General features: G+C 42.0%; 1 protein-coding gene across 3 annotated transcripts; it reads right to left on the bottom strand.

Moving 5' to 3' along the window:
- Window positions 1–451: 451 nt before the first annotated feature.
- LOC306998199 (uncharacterized protein) lies at window positions 452–17,065 on the bottom strand. Of its 3 annotated transcripts, none has more exons than XR_013797526.1 (3): window positions 16,941–17,065; window positions 6,819–6,971; window positions 5,923–6,720 (listed from the first exon to the last, which is right to left on the bottom strand). XR_013797526.1 is itself a non-coding variant. In XM_079612075.1 (3 exons), the coding sequence occupies exons 1-2, from the start codon at window positions 7,772–7,774 to the stop codon at window positions 6,840–6,842; spliced, it is 435 nt and encodes a 144-aa protein (XP_079468201.1). In that variant the 5' UTR covers window positions 7,775–9,883; the 3' UTR covers window positions 5,923–6,720; window positions 6,819–6,839. The 3 variants fall into 3 exon arrangements, 2 of the variants coding, with proteins under 2 accessions (XP_079468202.1, XP_079468201.1); XM_079612075.1 differs by lacking the exon at window positions 16,941–17,065 and adding an exon at window positions 7,472–9,883; XM_079612076.1 differs by lacking the exons at window positions 5,923–6,720; window positions 6,819–6,971; window positions 16,941–17,065 and adding exons at window positions 452–1,000; window positions 7,472–9,883.
- Between the last annotated feature and the right edge of the window lie 245 nt (window positions 17,066–17,310).

The raw sequence follows: 17,310 nt of genomic DNA, 5'->3' as shown, positions 1-17,310 counted from the left end.
TAAGGCCACAATTAACTTTTATTATTATTACACTGAATTTATTGCAACACTTTAATTATTTATTATATTATCAGTAAACTGAACATTTAGCATTGTCAGGCTTTTATTTGTGTTTAATTGATAAAACAACAGAGCTGTACCATATACAGTAAAATAAATACTGAGCTGTACACAGTTGGGTTTATGACTGCTATAAATTTAACCTGCCACAAGATGGCACTGTTTTCAACATTCCTGATGCTTTTAATATTTTTGCAAAACAATCAAAGAACAGCTAATGCGTTTTCATAATTCGTGTTTCCGGTATGGGCGTGTTTAATTTAAGTTTTTCATAATTTATGCAATGTTACTCAAATTGAAAATACCCATTCTAAAACCCCATAAAAAAACTGTACTGTAAATGGGGTGAATGCAAAGAAACGCACAACAAAAGAGATTCAAATAAACCGTCTTTAATTCATCCACGAAGGGAGTATGCAGGAGAATACTTAGAAATAGGAAACAACCACATCTACCATGAACAAGAACTGAATATAACAGGGATTAGACTATACATACAAGGCTAACATAATGACAGACAGGTGCAGATAATATGTGACAAAAGGAACAATCGGGAACACAATCAGAAACAAAGGAAACCATAAACAGAGCAGGAAAACTGGAACTTAAGAAAACAAAACAGAATCAAAATGGAAATCAAAGTCTATTATCATGACACAAACTTAACCAATGCTAAGCCTCAATCATTGTTAGTTATTTCACTGTCCAGGGATTTCATGTCCTGAATTGGATCCATGGATCTTGTAATGACTTCAACAGTTTGTTAAAGTGTCTTTTAATTTTTATTGGAAGTTGCTGTTCCAGGGCATTAATATTGCCTGGGTCAAAGTGACTTGGTACAGTGTAATCTTCTAATTCACAGTCCAGAAGGAGGAGTATCGTCATCTTCTGACACTTCAATTACGTCCAACTCTGCCTCGAGGATCTGGCTCTCAACAGTCTGTGGGGGGAAAATTTTACACTTAGGGTTAAGGTTAGAGTTACAGTTAGATTATTATAAAAAGTGAGAATTGATCTAAATTGAAAATTCATTAAAGGTGCAGTAAGTGATGTTAAAACATCTGCCACTTACTTAAAGGTGGTCTAAGCGATCTCAGTTGGCGTAACCTCTTGTTGATGTTTGAATTATTATCAAACAAAACGGAGGCTAGCTAGACCCTCCCTCCTCCTCATCCACGCAATAACCCCCCAAACCCCACCCCACATCATTCTTGTCGGTTATTGGCTGGAACAGTTTATGTTTCGTGCTGTGGGTCGCCCTGTTTATTGCTCAGTTTGTTTTTGCTGCTGTTTGTGGAGCTTGGGCTCTCTGCAGAGACCGCGTTTTTTTTACAGTGTGTTCAGGGGACAGGCAGCTAGCGGATAGTGAGGAGATGTTTGCGGTATGTGAAAAAAATAAATGTTTTGGCCTAAAAAACGCGCGAGATCGCTTAGAACACCTTTAAAGGGTAACTAAACCCCTGGTCAGAGCCTGACTCCACCCACTGGCAATATTTGAAAAATGCTGGAAAAGTGGGCAGACCCCAACGGACGAACCGAGGGCGGGGCTGAGCGCGTGATTGACAGACCCGCAGTGACGCAGTGATTGACAGCTGCTGTCAGACTCGCTAAGATAGAGAGTGACTGGAGTGACGAAAGTAGCTTTGCAACAGAGCGGTCATTTGAAGTCGAGGACTTTTCTCCCCCACCTTCCCCTGAAGTGGACGAATTGTCTGTGGTCACAGAGCTAAAACCATATCAATTCGAGCCGCGAGCTCAAACTGCGGTGTCGCATCGCATTAACTCCCGCATCGCGATCGGCATCCGACGATGCTAGCGAAGCAGCCGCGCAAGAGAGAATGGGGCCAGTATCTGAGTGGATTATTATTACTATTGACCTCCGTTAAGCATATTTTGCCGCTATGTGAAAAAAAATATCCAGCAATACGCGCCGGCGGTTGTGGAGTCCATGCAGGAAGAGCAGCGTTTGGCACACAAGTGCATGTAAACACTGGCGCTAATTTCCAAGTCTTGGGGAAAGTTATGCAGTCCAGCAGTGCTGTTGCTACCGGCAACACTACACCTATACCAGCCTAACCACTGTACTAAACACAGACAAAACTAATGCTAAAAATCTACACTATTCTAACTGATGCAATACTATGCTACTAACTAACTATGCTTCTAACAACACTAACAACTATGCTAAATAACTACCTAGGCTACACGAAATAATCTAAATAACTATATAAATGCTATGCTAACTAGATGCTAAAATACGCTATCCTGATCGTTTTCAATACTCGTAATTCCAATTTCCAGCTCCTGACTCGCTAGTGGTTTTGACGGAACCAGATGCTTTTATACCAGGGGCTGCCAGGGGCGTGGCAGAGGAGCGTCACAGAGTACCCTACGTCAGAGAGTACCCCTACTTCAGGAGATTCCGTTTAACCTGAAGAGGGCAGCACTCAGACGTTTTTACACCATATATTTAAAAAATAAAACACTTTATACTCAAATGTTAAAAAAAGTACTCGAATCAATGAACAGCATTTATGAAGCTCCATTCTTACAGATCATTAACTAAAAAAAGTTGGTTTAGTGTTTAGTTACCCTTTAAACATGACCCAACGCTTCTCATTATAGCCATAAAATAGCTAAAAAGATTGGAGACAGGGGCGTCATGCACTTAGTATTTTTGAAGGGGCACCAGTAGGGGTGATCACCTCACATTTTTATGTATTATTATTTCCATGGTGACCGCAGCCACAATATAACTGAAGTATTGTTTTTATTTCATTAAAAAAAAATTAATTGTGACATTTGCAAACTTGTTAATAGGGGTGTCACGATTCTCCAAATCCTTGATTTAGATTCAATGTTCGAATCGATTCTCGATTTTCTTTAATTATTTTTTTAAAGCACAGGTTGCTATTCCATTTTTAGACTAGACTTTTATGCAATATAATATCTGACCTTTGTTCACAATGAATGTACCACAACTAGATTTTTAAACAAAATCTAAAACATTTATTAACAACATAATGTAACAATAACTTATATCTTCTTCAGTCAATTAAATTCACAACAAAACAAACAAAACCAATAAAACAGCCATTGTCCATAGAACAATTAAGTGTCTTAAACTATTTCCGAACAGTTAAACATATACCACACAGATAACTACCTTTTATCCCCTGAAAATGACAACAAAAGAACGCCAACTTTTGTTGAATTTATGAGAAATCTACAGACGCAAATAGACAAAGTGTAGTAAAATAAAGACCTAAATGTGTGTGTCTGAAAGAAGACGCCTTGAAGACAAATATCCAAAAATCTCAAAATTGACCCGGGGTGTATTCCAGAAAGCAGGTTATGTGACATACCCGGGTATGTTTAAGAGTAATTAAGCGGATAACATCAACTTTCGGTTCCAAAAACGGAGGTAACTTTCAGGGTATGTTAGTAGTCATAGCAACTCACTCTCTGAACTGCTCCGGAGCAGGTTATGTTCCAGGGTTAGTTTGTTTCAGAGAGGTGACGGAGCATGGCGTGCCCTTTTGAAGACGATCCAGTGGATGTGGAAGCACAGATAATACGAAATCTTTTCCGCCGTGAGAGGGTGATATGACCACATATCGATGTGTTTTCGTATCCAAATGAATATTTGTGGGAGTGTTACCGTTTTTCAAAAGAATCGTTAATTTATTTAACGAAGATTTTGAAACCATACATAGCAAACGTGACACATCGCGGATTAGCGCTGAACACAGAGCACATTTTGTGCATTGCCCTTCGCTTTTTTGCGACGGGGAGTTTTTTGTATACAGTAGGCGATGCAGAGCATGTGGGAAAGGCAACTGTGTGTAGGGCTGTTCGTACAGTATGCATTGCACTCAAACGGTTCCTTCACACTTTTGTGCAGTTCCCTGACCATAAACCACTGAGGGTCATTAAAGAGGAATTCCATAGAATGGCGGGTTTGTCCGTTCTATGATATTCTATGACAGACCATTTACTTAATCTATCCATACTGTGTACAGTCATTTTAGGCAAGGCAAGGCAAGGCAAGGCAAGTTTATTTATATAGCACATTTCATACACAATGGTAATTCAAATTGCTTTACATAGAAGAAATTAAAATAATCAAAAGAAATGAGAATAATTAAAACAGTTTAGAATAAAAAATTTAATAAAATACAGTGCAAACAGTCGGACGAACAGTGGCACAGAGCTCATTCAGTGAATGCTAAGCTAAACAGATGTGTTTTGAGTCTGGATTTGAATGTGGCTACTGTAGGAGCACACCTGATCTCTTCTGGAAGCTGGTTCCAGCTGCGGCTGGCATAATAGCTAAAAGCGGACTCTCCTTGCTTTGAGTGAACCCTTGGTATTTCTAGTTGATGTGATCCTAATGATCTGAGTGATCTGTTGGGTTTATATTCAGTGAGCATATCTGCAATGTATTGAGGACCTAGGCCATTAAATGATTTATATACCATTAATAATACTTTAAAATCAATCCTAAATGTGACTGGGAGCCAGTGTAAAGACCTGAGGACTGGTGTGATGTGTTCAAATTTTCTGGTTCTGCTCAGGATCCTGGCGGCAGCGTTCTGTACGAGCTGCAACTGTCTTATGGTCTTTTTGGGAAGGCCAGTAAAGAGTCCATTACAGTAATCCACCCTGCTGGTGATGAAAGCATGCACAAGTTTTTCTAAGTCCTGACTGGAAACAAAGCCTCTAATTCTTGCAATATTTTTCAGATGATAGTATGCCGATTTAGTTATTGATTTGACATGACTACTGAAGCTAAGGTCTGACTCTAGAGACACACCAAGATTCCTGACTTGATTTTTAGTTGTTTGACCTCTAGAGTGAAGGTATGCGTTCACCTTGAGAACTTCATCTTTGTTTCCAAACGCAATGACTTAAGTTTTGTCTTTGTTTAACTGAAGAAAGTTTTGGCACATCCAACTGTTGACTTCATCAATGCATTGGAACAGGGAATCAATGGGGCTGTAATCGTTTGGCGATAGGGCTAAGTAGATCTGCGTTTTGTCTGCATAGCTGTGGTAAGCAATTTGGTTCTTTCTCATTATTTGGCTCATTGGAAGCATGTACAGGTTGAATAGGAGTGGCGCAAGAATTGAGCCTTGAGGAACTCCGCATGTCATGGATGTCCACTCAGACTTATGGTCTCCTATACTCACATAATAACCTATCGCTTCTAAGTATGACCTGAACCATTTTAGGACTATCCCAGAAAGCCCCACCCAGTTTTCCAGCCTGTCAAGAAGTATGTTGTGATCGACAGTGTCAAAAGCAGCACTGAGGTCGAGTAGTACCAACACTGATAATTTGCCTGTATCAGTATTTAAGCGAATATCGTTAATTATCTTTATGAGCGCTGTCTCTGTGCTGTGATGCAATCGGAAACCAGATTGAAAATTGTCAAAGTATCCGTTTGAGCTTAAGAATTTGTTCAGCTGATTGAAAACAACTTTTTCAATGATCTTGCCAATGAAAGGAAGATTTGAGATCGGTTTATAATTGCTTAATATAGTCTTATCCAGATTGCTCTTTTTCAGGAGGGGTTTGACAACTGCAGTTTTCAGGGAGTTTGGAAAACTTCCAGAGAGAAGTGAGGCATTTACCACTTCTAGCAGATCTGCTTCTAAGCTGTTTAACACACTTTTGAAGAAAGATGTGGGAAGAGCGTCAAGGGCGCAGGTTGATGTTTTAAGGTGCTGTACGGTTTCTTCTAAAATTTTGCCATCAATTTCTTTGAAATCAGACATAGTAACTACTTTCTCAGGTTGTGGTCTGATCTGTCTGACCCCAGTGCAACTCAAGGATTTTAAATGTTTCTAATTATATAACTTTCAATTTCAGGGTTCCCAAATGTGATTGGGTGCATTGATGGAACCCACATTCCCATTAAAGCTCCTTCAGTCAATGAAGGAGACTATGTTAATAGGAAGTCAATCCATAGCATCAATGTGCAGGTGACAATAGATTTTTTGGGTGCTAAATGTTTGGGTGTTTAAACCATTAAATCACCCTCATTACTGGTCCCCACTAACTAGGTAATATGTGATGCAACCCACCTCATCACTAATGTTGAAGCCAAATGGCCAGGGTCTGTACATGATGCCAGAATGTTTAGGGAGTCATCATTGTGCCACAAATTTCAACAGGGTATGTTTTGCCTTACACAATTTTTTTTTTTTTTATGCAATTATACACTTTAACTACCTTTATAGGACACTTCAATGGTTACTTGCTGGGGGACAGAGGGTACCCTTGTCTGCCCTATATGATGACACCCTACCCTGAACCTGAGCCTGGACCACAGGCACAATTCAACCTGGCCCACAGCAGAAAACGGATCAAGGTGGAAATGACCATAGGCATCCTGAAGGCAAGGTTTCAGTGCCTGCGTGGGCTCAGGGTCAGCCCAGAAAGGTCATGTGACATCATAGCTGCTTGTGTTGTTCTTCACAACATTGCCACACTGAGAGGTGAGAGGGCCCCCCCTTCTCTTGATGAAGGTGGCCAAGAGGAACCCCCAGTGAACCCAACAAAGAGATGGCAGGGTGGTACGAGACATGATTTGCCAAAATCACTTTAATTAGAAAACAGTTAACAGTCAAGTGTTGTTCATTGTTTCTTTATTTCCTGTAACAAAATACATTTGTATTTATTGCTTTAGATTTCAACATTAATCTGTCATTCAACAACAAATGACAGATTAATGTTCACACACTGTTTCCCACCTTAAGCTGGTGCTCCAGCAATTAAATTTCAAGTCTGGCCTTTTTTAGGTTAAGCCTTTTCTCCTCCATTTGAAGCTGTAGAAGGTCCATCTCCATGTCACTTTTTCTGATTTGCTTTTGAAGGTGGACCTTATACAGCTCTTTGGCAGGCAACTAGAAAGACAGAATAATTAAACATGACTGAAAAAGTCTGTAATACAAACACAGACCAAATATTTAAATGAAAGGAGCTTATAATGGGCTTATAATCTTCATAAGCAAGCATTAAAACCTCCAACTCAGTTTCACCGAAGTATGCAGCTCGCTTTTTTCTCCCTTGGTTTCCATGGTGACTCCTGAAATCGGCGATCCATTGAAAATGTCTTTATGTACTCGGCGTGCGCGTGCATTAACTCTAGGTTACCAATAGGAGGTTGATTAAACTAACTCCTCACAGGTGTTTTGGAACCGACATACCCAGAGAAAGCAAGTTTGGGGTTAATCAACCAAGAGTTCAAGGTTTATCTGACGGTAAGTTAACCTTGCTTTCTGGAATACACCCCAGTAAAAGAACCCCAATGTTTTTGCCTGCCGTGTCTCAAAAACAAAACAAAAAAACTCCTTTACAGAATAACATGGTTGTTTCATGACATTAGCCTAAATGCATCACATACCTTTGTGGGGTGCTCTTGCAACATTTTCTCCTCCAGACAATTGAAGATCTCATACGGAGATATGTCATCCAGGCGGGGTAAAGCCTTAAACCTAGGATCCAAGACAGTGCTCTCATTCAGGAACTGTTGAAGTCTTGGGTCTGAATACCTCTCTTCAAAGTTTGCCTCTATAGCAGATTTAACATCCTTTACAATTGTTGAATCTGTGTCACTGTGTTTCATAGATGTCAGGATGGTGTGTTGTAGGACCATAGACACAGTAGACTGCTGTTCAGAACTCATCAAGGCTTCAGTACCTGACATGCATCTTCCAGAACAGTCACATGATCAAAGAGGGTGATAAGGTCTTTGGCCTTTTTTTATGTCTTTTTCTGCAAGTGCAGAATAGACAGCAGCTCGTTGCTCTAAATAGCGTGTGATCGTGTCATAGCTGGAGTTCCTCCTTGTAATGACATCTTGAATCCGCTTGCGAGGAGGAAGCTGAAGCATGTCTTGTTTTGACTTTAAGACGGCTGCTTCTGACCACCCTCCTGACTCTGCCCAAAAGACGGGACATCTGGTTTACTGGGAGGCCAGATTCACAGTGAGGGCAAAACATCCAGTGTGTGGAGACAATCCAGCTGCATGTGAGGCATTGACAATGTTCTTTGCATTATCAGTTGTCACAGGGAAGGTTGCATTTTGTCAGTCCAACTTCCAGTACCACTTCCCTCAGCACTTCTGCTAAATGTTCACTTGTGTGAGCTTCATATATGGGGCGAGATTGAAGGACTGGATTTTGAATTTCCCAGTCATCATTAACGTAATGTGCTGTGACAGTCATGAAGCTCTGTGTTGCTCTGGAGGTCCAGCAATCTGTAGTCAAGGCCACTAAATGTGCACCGCTCAGACCTTCCATAACTTTCTCCTTTACATTATTGTACATGGAGGGTAACGCCGTAGCTGTGAGATGCCTTCTACTCGGGATTTCGTTGCGTGGTTCTACCGGAGTTTTCCACTACCGAATAAGGTTGCATGTCTGCTGCTATGAATACTCCTAACGCGCTTGTAATTGCTTTTGCACGAGTTGAGTTAAAGTTTAATTCCAAATGAAGATGGAAGAGTAGTTTGTGTTTCAGTTGTTGTTGGTTTCACAAATATCTGTTTTTGTGGTGCCTGCGAGATGCCCTGCCATGTTAGTCGTGCTGCCAGTGGAAGAATATGGTACATGCCAGTGTTTCCGCTACATTCATTCAGCCGTGGTGGGCCGCCACACCAAAAATCCTCCCGCCACGGCTGCAGCTTCTCAGTGAGCTCCGATAATTGTGCATACTATTGTGTTATTGTTAAGCCCCACTAAAGGCATAAAAAACATTGTAAAGCACCATAAAGTTTTCGTGCACTATATTCCAAGACTTCTAAAGTCATTCGATAGCATAATGTGAGGTAAAAATGAATATTGAAGTCGTTAAGTTCAAGTTAATGAAAACTCATCTCTCCTCAGTCATTCTCCATTCACAATTCAAACAGCACGTCGCGTTCGGTTACGAGTAACACGATGACACTCTCCAAGATCAATGTTCACATTATTATACTTTATTTGTAGATAAAGGTCTATGGTTTGCATAAAATGACTTTATATTACTGTTACTGGAGTTTATTGCGTTAGTTCTGTTAGATTACAGCACTGGAGTAGAGCGCACTATAAATTGTTCTTCATGCGCCCTGTAACTGAAATGTAAAACTGTTAAAAGAAAAGGCTCAATAAACTGTTGCATAGATATAATACAGTAAGCATCAAATATCTCTTCGCTTTGTGCTTTTAACTTTTCAATGCGAAGCGCTGCACGCTGTGACTTCGAGTTGCTTCAAGTGCATCATTCGGCGCACGGGATGCGCATAATCGCTTTGCCGCTATAAATTGGAACCTTTCATATTATAACTAGAAAAACTATTTTTCGATTAATCGTTTTTTTAAATGTGGTCAATTCAATATCGATTCTCAAAGGCTATGAATCGATTTTTTCCCCCCATATTTATTCATATATCACCCAAAAGCCAGTATTAGTTTTCCTACACTTCATAGGCTTGCAGCCTCCATGTTACTCAATTCAAATTGGGGATATTCAATTTAATGAATCAATCAATATTACTATTGATTAGCATTACCAAACATGGACGTTTTATTATTATTTTATTTTAATACTGTGAAGCTGCTTTGATACAATCTGTATTGTGAAAAGCGCTATACAAATATTCTTGACTTGACTTGACTTACTCTAATGCAGTGAGATTTTATGTTTGTTTTATCTTAAACATAAAATAACCTGATCCTGTTTGATCAAGGCATGAGACTGTTCTGATTTTTTCAATAATCGATTTTTCATCTTGCATCAAAATCCTGTCTATGCATTGTATGCATTTGATATATATGGTTGGGTTCTGTTTTAATGTACCCAAGTGTACCTAAAATAATAAGACTTTAATATACTGGCTCTTAATTTCTTTTTATTAATTAACCTCTCGTAAACTTATGTTCACTGTTCTTTTTTATAAATATAGGTTTTGTGTTAAATCTATATTCATTGAGTCGAATCGAGAATCGAAATTGAATCGAATTGAGAGCTTGCGAACTGAAATCGAATAGGAACATCTGAATCGATACCCAGCCCTAATTATAATACTTATGGGAGGTTTAAACACCTGGGGCAAGGGGGCGTGGCCCATGGGAATATCACGCATGGGCGACGCCCCCTCCCCCTGGGGAAATGGGCCTGCCACCACAGCTGGAAAAAATCCTAGAGGAAACACTGGTACACGCACATAGCAGAGCTTGCAAACTGTGGCTTTTTTGTCGACAACACGAACGTTGTCAACATAACTTACTTGAAATCCAAAATATTTCCATACCGGCGACTTCAGTGAAAGAGGAGGGGGTTCAAGTTCTCCTGCATCTACAGTTGCCATGTTATCTGTTTTGATAATCTTGTAAACTGTGCAACTCACCGAGTGGTTAGTGGTGTTCGTTGATGTTCCAAAACAAGTAGTGTAGCGAAATACAGTTTCTGTCATGTTTTATTTGGCATTTTGTAAAATCCCATTGATTTCTGTTGGAGGACTCATTGCTCGTTGATATTACTGCGCTACCGGAAACGGAAAAGGGGGCTGTTAACATTTGGTTGTAGTCTTTTCGCTCGGTTCTCCGTCTCTCAGAAGGCTAGCCGCACAAATTCTTACCATATTCGATGGCTCAGTGACCAGTGCAATGCTGAAGCCTTGGGTTTGAAGTTGAACTCGACTGTGACTGTCCCGCGAGACCTTTTTTTACTGTCTATGCGCTAGACACTGAGTTCCGTACAGCGTCCTTGTACGGCAAAGTGGTTGTCGCCATCAAGTGGTCAGGAGTGTGCTAACGCTTCAGACTCAAATATCGAGCGGAAGATTATACGCGGTTGTGAAGTATCTGAAAAAATAGTTCCACTATACAGTAGCAAATAACACGGATTGAAATCATACATTGCGCCGATACATTTGTTTGTAATCATCAACGAACACTACTAACCACTCTGTGACATGCACAGTTTTGTAAACGAACGTTATGGGTTGTTTTAAGGACATGTTTGTGCATGCCGGTAGACAGCCACTCTGAAGCGGTCAAAGGCGATTCTAAAAGAGTCAAAAAGTCGAGACAGGAACCATCGTCAAAATTTCTGTGTCCACCACTCTAGTTCATCCAAAACAAACTAGAAAATAGACTCAAAGTGATAAATACCGGAATTATCATTTAAATATAAGAAATTAATAAATTGTTGTTTTTATGAATTCAATTTATTAGACAAGCTGTTTGATTATTACATTTTAATTAAAACATTAAAATGGAATCCAGAAAACTTAAAACTAAAAACACAGAATTTGGTAAAAAAATAAACCAGAGTTTGAAAAAAAAAACGTATTTCATGGGGCCCTAAACATGTAATTTTTGTTAAACTTTTAATAAATTGTTGTTAAATTATATACGTTTCATGATTTTAATTAATTAGACAAGCTTTTTAATGAAAAAAAAAAATGTTATGTAACCATTAAAAAAAAAAAAAATCCAGAAAAATGTAATTGGAAAAAAAGGAATTTGGGGGGAAAAAAAACATGTACCAGTTGATGATGTGAACAGTTGATGATGTGAACAGTTGATGATGTGAACAGTTGATGATGTGAACAGTTGATGATGTGCCGCACTCAATGGTCTAATCACACTTGAGTGATTGTAGTATCCTGCGTACTCATCAAGGAAGACGGACAGCGAGGTAGCGTTTATAATGCTTTACTTCAGTTCACACGGCATGAGCAATACAGAGCATAACAGGCTGACTGACGCTTCTTCAGCTAGCTCTACACAACCCGTTTTAAAGCAGGTATTGCCCCCTAGGGGACCATTCTAGTATGACAGAGATAACCTTCCCCATATACAACATTCTTCCCCCCTCAAGCTCTTGCATTCATCCTGATACAACTTTTTTTTTTCTTTTTTTAGCACTCATAGTCCTTTAAATAACGTGGCTTTGATACAGGTCTCGACGACCGACGTACCACTGGAGTCGCAGATTGTGACTGCACTTGAGTACCTGGAGGTTGAATGTCCAGCACTGATGGGGTAGCCTGCTCTGAAACGGCCCTTGCCCCACCCTCAGTCTCTGCTTCTGGAACCAAGTAGCTTCCCTCCAGAATGTAACTCTCTGACGCTGCAAAAGCTGCAGCTGCCGATTCAGACAACGGCTGGTGTCCTGGTTCCCTAGATTCCATGGCCACTGGTTCCACCCAATCCTTATCCTCCGAACTGGCCAAGATCTGGTCGACGTGCCTGCGCACAATGTTACCATCTCCTAGCATGACCTTGTAGGAGACAGGACCTGTTATCTTGGTAATGAACCCAGGGATCCACTTAGGTCCATGACTGAAATTCTTTGTGATCACGGCGTCTCCTTCCTGGAAACTTCTCCCTGCACCTTGCTTGTCATGATGTTTCTTTTGCATGCTCTGTTTCCGTTCCACCTTCCCACGGCGGTCCGGATGAATAAGGTCTAAGGTCGATCTCAACTTCCTGCCCTGTAACATTTCAGCCGGCGACAGCCCAGTGGTGGACTGTGGTGTAATGCGGTAACTAAACAGCACTCTGGACACTTTAGTGGTCAGGCTTCCGGCACCCACCTTCTTCATCATTGACTTGAAGGTCTGGACTGCGCGTTCAGCACAACCATTAGAAGAGGCATGATAAGGAGCAGAAGTTATGTGTTCGATTCCATTTTTCTGCATGAAATCCCTGAATTCGGCACTCACAAAACATGAGCCATTATCAGACACAATTGTTTCTGGAATTCCTTGATTGCTAAAACTCTTCCGTAGACACTCAATCGTAATGGCTGACGTTGAAGTTGTTACAGGGTAAACATCCATCCATTTGGAGTGAGCGTCCATCAGGATCAAAAACAGGTGTCCCATAAACGGTCCCGCATAGTCAATGTGTAACCTTTGCCAGGGTTTGCTCGGCCACTCCCAGGGATGAAGTGGTGCTGGAGCTGGTGAATTACGATGTTCTTGGCATACGACACATCTTTTCACTACCGCTTCGATGTCGGCATCTAACTTTGGCCACCAGAAATAGCTTCGCGCTAAGGCCTTCATTCTAGTGATGCCGATGTGACCATGATGTAGTTGCTGTATCAAGGCGACCCGTCCTGGTGGCGGCACCACTACCCGTGAGCCCCACAATACACACCCATCTTGTACACTTAACTCTGTTTTCCTAACAGCATATGGTTGGAAAGCTGGGTCCCGGTCTTGGGGCGGCCAACCTAGTTGGACGAACTGCGCCACTCTGGACAACACAGGATCTCGGCTGGTCCATCGGTTCATTGCAGCTGCCGAAACGAGGGTCACATTCTCCATCATTAGAACTCGTTCCTCCTGTCCTCCTTTGACAGCCTGGTGGGGTAGAGGGAGTCGACTCAACGCATCAGCATTGCTATGATGTTTCCCCGGCTTGTAAACCAACTCGTACTCATACGCTCTCAAGGTTACTGCCCACCGCTGTATACGGGGGGAAGCCATTTGAGGCACAGCTTTCAACTCATTGAAGAGAGACAGTAATGGTTTATGATCAGTGCAAATGACAAACCTTCTTCCATATAAATATTTATGAAAACGCTGAATGCCAAATATCACCGCCAGACCTTCTTTGTCCAGTTGGGAGTAATTCGATTCAGCAGACGTTAGTGTCCTCGACATGAAGCTGATCGGTCTCTCCTGTCCATTTGGCATGCGATGCGACAACACCACTCCTACTCCATAAGAAGAAGCATCGCAGGACAGGATCAGATCTTTTTGGCTGTCATAATGCACTAACACATCCGATGACTGCATGAGTCGCTTAGACTCCTCAAAAGCTCTCTTTTGCTCCGCCTCCCATTTCCAGTCTGTGTCCTTCCTTAACAGTTCATGTAAAGGTGCCAACAAAGTTGACAAGTGTGGCAAGAACCTGTTATAATAGTTCAGAAGACCCAGATACGCTCTCAGTTCGGTGACATTGGTCGGTGCTGGTGCTTCTTGTATGGCCCGGACCTTATGTGGCAACGGATGAAGTCCAGATGCATCCACCTTATGGCCCAGGAACTCTGCTTCCTGCTCCAGAAACACACATTTGTTACGCTTTAGGCGAAGACCGGCTTCCTGCAGCCGCGTTAATACCTGGTTCAGCGTTGTAAGATGACCTTGGTCACTCTGGCCTGTCAGCAGAATGTCATCCAAATAGACAACCACATTCGGGATACCGCCCACCAGACCCTCCATTAATCGTTGGAATATGGCTGGACTGGAGGAAACCCCAAATGGTAGACGATTCACCTGGAAGAGACCCTGATGCGTATTAATAGTGACATATGGCTTGGAGGCCTCATCAAGTATTACCTGCTGATACGCATGGCTCAGGTCCAGTTTACTGAACTTTTCGCCGCTTGACAACTTCTCAAACAAGTCCTCCAGTCTCGGTATGGGATACTGCTCGAGCTTCGACACCTGGTTTACAGTAAGTTTGTAGTCTCCGCAGATGCGCACAGAATTATCAGCTTTTAACACCGGCACAATTGGTGCGGCCCACTCTGAGAATTTCACTGGCTCAATAATTCCCTGGTTCATGAGTCTCTCTAACTCCATTTCCACCTTCTTCCTCATCGCATAGGGCACTGGCCTGGGTTTATAAAACTTTGGAGCCACGCCTTCTTTAACATAAATTTTCGCTGGTGGGCCTCTCCAAGTGCCCAGTTCCTCCTTGAAAACCTCTTCATGCTGCCTTAGCACATACTGCAATGTCAATGCTTGCTGCTCCATCTTATTGATACGAACACAGTTCATTCCCAGCTCTTTTATCCATGCCCGGCCTAACAGATTTGGTCCTGGCCCCGCTACGACCACTACTGGCAACTGTTTGACGTGGCCGTTGTACTCTACTGTAACCTCTGCTGCTCCTAGTGTTGGTACTTTTTCGCCCGTATAGGTTTTCAAAGTCATTAAGCAGTCCTGCAACTCTCGTGCACCCCCTGCGGTCCATAACTTGGCATATTCAGCCCTTGACAAAATCGTCACACTACAGCCAGTATCCACTTCGAATTCCACAATATTCTTATTGATGTTAAGCTGTGCAGTAATGGGGTCTACTTTCGTTATCTTGGGCTCTGTTATATTGTACAGCGTAAATACATCTTCATCACTAGTGACATTCTCCGGGAATTCCCGTATGTGATGCGCCCACTGCTTTTTATCGTTTCTGGAACTTCCTACAGACTGCTTGTTTTTTCCTCCCCCCTTAAAACGCTGGTCAGCAAAAGGCAAGGATTTGCACATTCTCTTCAAATGTCCCTTTTTACCACAGCCATGGCACTTTTCATTGACAAAACGACAGTCTCTTGCAATATGTTCACCCCCACACCTGTAACATGTCAACGGTGTTGCCTTTCCTAGCCCTCTCTGGTTTGACTCCACATTATGCACTAACATGTGTGGTGCAGCTGTACTCACGGTACCCTCCAGTGTTTTTAGTTGCAGATCACGCACATCCCTATTGGCTGTCTCCACGGCCAACGCAACTTTCAAGGCTTTTTCAAATGTGAGCTCCGGCTCCGCCAACAATCTCCTCTGCATGCGATCATCCGCTATGCCACACACCAGCCGGTCGCGGAGCATCTCCTTCAATTTATCGCCGTAGTTGCAATGTTGAGCGAGCTCTCGCAGCACTGCCACATACTCCGTCACAGTTTCATTCGCGGTTCTAGTCCTTGAATTAAACTTAAATCTTTGGACTATTTCACTGGGCTTCGGGTTATAATGTGACTGCAGCAGGTCAGTCAAATCCTCATAGGACTTTTCACCAGGCTTGTTCGGGCTCAATAAGTTTCTCATTAAACTATATGTCCGACTACCCACAGAACTTAACAATATTGCCCTCTTTTTTTCCTCATTCCTGATTCCATTGGCAACGAAAAAATGTCCCAACACTTCGACATATTCCTCCCATGTTTGGGACTGACTGTCAAAAGCAGTAAGTGTTCCTACCATTGCCATAGCCATCTCGACGCCTTGGTTAGCGTTAGCTTCCTCGTCATCCGACATCCGCCGAGTTTCAGCGTACTCGTACTCTCCAGGTTCTTATTGTTCTTTCTCTTTGTTCTCTTCCGAGCTCCCCAGCATCCTCGTCGCCAAATGTAGTATCCTGCGTACTCATCAAGGAAGACGGACAGCGAGGTAGCGTTTATAATGCTTTACTTCAGTTCACACGGCATGAGCAATACAGAGCATAACAGGCTGACTGACGCTTCTTCAGCTAGCTCTACACAACCCGTTTTAAAGCAGGTATTGCCCCCTAGGGGACCATTCTAGTATGACAGAGATAACCTTCCCCATATACAACAGTGATCGTATCAAATGTATAAATATTGATTTTGGTTTTTCCAAGCTGCATTCAAAATCCATTTGTCTCTAAAATCCTTGAATGGGCAATGCTGCTCTGTCTAGTTTAGTTTGATGAGTCCAATTTTCCAATGCCGTTTGGTCTAATGCCTTTAGGTGGGTGACCTCCACCTTGTCTCCTACATACAACTCGACCAACGCCTCTTCTCTCCATAATGAGACATCATGGAGTTTGGATCCACATCACAGACAAAGGTCCAGGATGGGAATCTGGGCCGGAGTCATCCTGGCCACTTGCACCTGGAAAATGACAGCCCAGTGTCACAGATGAGAGTGTTTCTCAGTCCTGGTCCAGGAATCTCCAACACTGAGTATGTTCTATGTTTTCCCAATCAAGGTTAATTCACCTAAATTGTGTCTCAAATAAAAGTGTTAGGGTCATGATTGAGAAACACAAGTACAATAGCTTACTTTTACCTAGGTTACGTAAACCAGGATAAAGTACTAAATATTCAATTATGATTTTAAATTCACTCACTTTTTCCCCTTTCCCTGCAGACTCAGATCACCAGCGTTCGATGATGTCCTCTTCTTCACCAGTCACACACGGGGAACTCCTAGCAGCTCTTTCTGCCTCCTCTGTTACAGACAATGCTGTCTTCAATTCTCATGTAGCTTCAATAGCCCATGTCTCCTAGAGAGGGTGCAGTTATTAACCACCCTCTTCAAACTAAGGGTCACTACCATTTTTTATTTACATTTAATTTGCCCATACTGGTGGTCTTATATGTGCCTATGTCTATTTTATTTTTGGCTGAGTCAAAAGTCAAAGCTTTTTGGCTCCTGCGGGTTCAAACACACTACATCTGAAGAGGGGCTTGGCGACTGTAGTGGGTTGCCATCCTAAG

The sequence above is a fragment of the Phoxinus phoxinus genome, assembly GCF_949152265.1.
Source record: "Phoxinus phoxinus genome assembly, chromosome: 5".
Classification (NCBI taxonomy): domain Eukaryota; kingdom Metazoa; phylum Chordata; class Actinopteri; order Cypriniformes; family Leuciscidae; genus Phoxinus; species Phoxinus phoxinus.
Note: the sequence above shows the minus strand (reverse complement) of the source record. Positions and strands in the feature narration are given on the sequence as shown.